The sequence below is a fragment of the Perkinsus marinus genome (genome assembly GCF_000006405.1).
Source record: "Perkinsus marinus ATCC 50983 genomic scaffold scf_1104296942068, whole genome shotgun sequence".
NCBI classification, from domain to species: Eukaryota; Perkinsozoa; order Perkinsida; family Perkinsidae; genus Perkinsus; species Perkinsus marinus.
Window position 1 is genome coordinate 2,791 of NW_003212277.1, and position 1,836 is coordinate 4,626.

Sequence of the window (1,836 nt, forward strand, 5' to 3'; positions counted from 1 at the left end):
TTTCCCACTGAAGCTCATGCAGGGCAAGCACATCTCCCCGATTGGTCTTGAGGATGCATCAAGACTGGCAAATGATGAAGCAGGCCTCAGATCTGGACGATTTCAGCCGAGAAGAAGTGGAAGACTTAGACGAGTTTTTCTCGCTCATTATGAACTTCTTCCCGATAACCTTGCGCAATACGATGAAGTTGGTTATCCCTAGCAGTTTGGGTATCATGAATCGTGCGAAGGCCTCAGAAGCTCTACTGGTTATGCAAAGTATCGCTAGAAACTTACAGGAGACGAATGTGGTACAGAAAACACCGGTGAGTATACTTCGTGCATTCTACACTGTATTTGAGAAGCTTCCTCAATGCAATAGAACTGCTGACGAATTATTTCGTGTCTATCGTGGTACGACTGGGAGCTCGGGCTTAGGAAAGTCCTACGCTGGTATTCTGAAAGGCTTGTTCGAGGATCGGTGCTACGTGGATATTGATGTCCTGTCACATATTGCGGAGATGGAGGCTCAAATACGAGTTTTTGATCAGCGGAGTGTTATCTCAACACCATTCTCATGGGAAGTCCTCAATGCCATTTTCCGCCATGATTGGTCACGCAGCCTGAAGGCGAGCGATTTGGAGCAGGGCAGTAAAGCTGCCAATATGATATCCTACAGCAACAAGTTCTTCGACCCTAGATCATGCGGAGACGTTATGAGGAGCCACGCCATGCTCGGTAAAGAGTCCTTGCTGTTAGACGAGTCGGGACAGCACTTCGAGGACGCCGATTCCCTACGACGTACTCTACTTCTAGTTGTGTCAAGAGCCGTGGCTAGATATGGTTTCAGCAGAAAACGCAAGACGCAGCGGCTTCCTCGTCGCCGAGATATCTTGGACATGAAATTTACGGTTGTTATGTGGCACATTTTCAAGTCCCAGCAGCAATATTACTCCTTTATTTCTGGGCTATCAACTGAACATTGTTCAGTGAACAAGCCGAGCGATTGCATAAGCAGGTTCTAAGTGGTGAATATGCGGTTCAAGTTGCGATGAGTACTTCCAGTACTACATTCTCGGAATGCCTCAAGGAGACTGATGCCTGTAGACGACCAAACTTTGAAGGCCTCAATGCTTCCGAAGCTACTTTTGCTGCCCGTCAAGTCCTCAGGAATATGTCGGTACTGAAGACCGAGGAGCAAAGACGGCAGGATATTATTCGCTGCCAAGAAGAGGAGGCAATCCGCCGCAAGCAGGAGGAGCTAATCGAGAAGGCTGCGGAGGAGCGACGTGCAATTAAAGCCAAACTGGAGAAGGTGAGGCTCGAACAATTGGAGAAGGATGAGTCGCAGGCGCTTGTGCGGCAACGACAAGAAGTTGCTTCAGCTATTGAAGCTCTGAAAGAAGCTCAGAACCGCTGCACTCAACATAAGAAGCAGATTGAGGAGGATATTTTGAATGCATCAATCAGTCTGATGGAGAGTAGAATTAAGTTACCCGTGAAAGCTGTTGAAGATATCCCCAAATCCTCAGCCACGTTCGAGCTCTCCGGTGGATATACTGATCTAGGTGCTGATGGCTTTTCGACTCCTCCACCGAAGTCTACGTCTGGTGGAAGTCTCAGTGGTTGGCTGGGTGACGCTATCAGGACATTTCGTCGCCACCTGAAAGGCCATTCGCCAGAAGCGGTGTATATTGACTTGTGCGAAGATCGCTATGGGAACGGGAGTGATCATAGTTCCCTTGCACTCGGATGCCGAGACTAATCCCATGCTTCTACCATCGAGGGCTTTGTTCGGGAGTTACTCGAGCAGTCTCCTGTCGACCCCGCTCACAATGTGCTGTGGTGGTGCGTGCT

The 1,836-nt window shown here is 49.0% G+C and overlaps 1 protein-coding gene across 1 annotated transcript; it reads left to right on the plus strand.

Moving 5' to 3' along the window:
• Positions 1–1,030: 1,030 nt before the first annotated feature.
• Pmar_PMAR028370 (hypothetical protein) lies at positions 1,031–1,613 on the plus strand (the record flags this gene model as incomplete). The annotated part of the gene is made up of 1 exon (XM_002781479.1): positions 1,031–1,613. A coding segment is annotated over one exon (583 nt), but the record flags the coding sequence as incomplete, so codon positions are not given.
• Between the last annotated feature and the right edge of the window lie 223 nt (positions 1,614–1,836).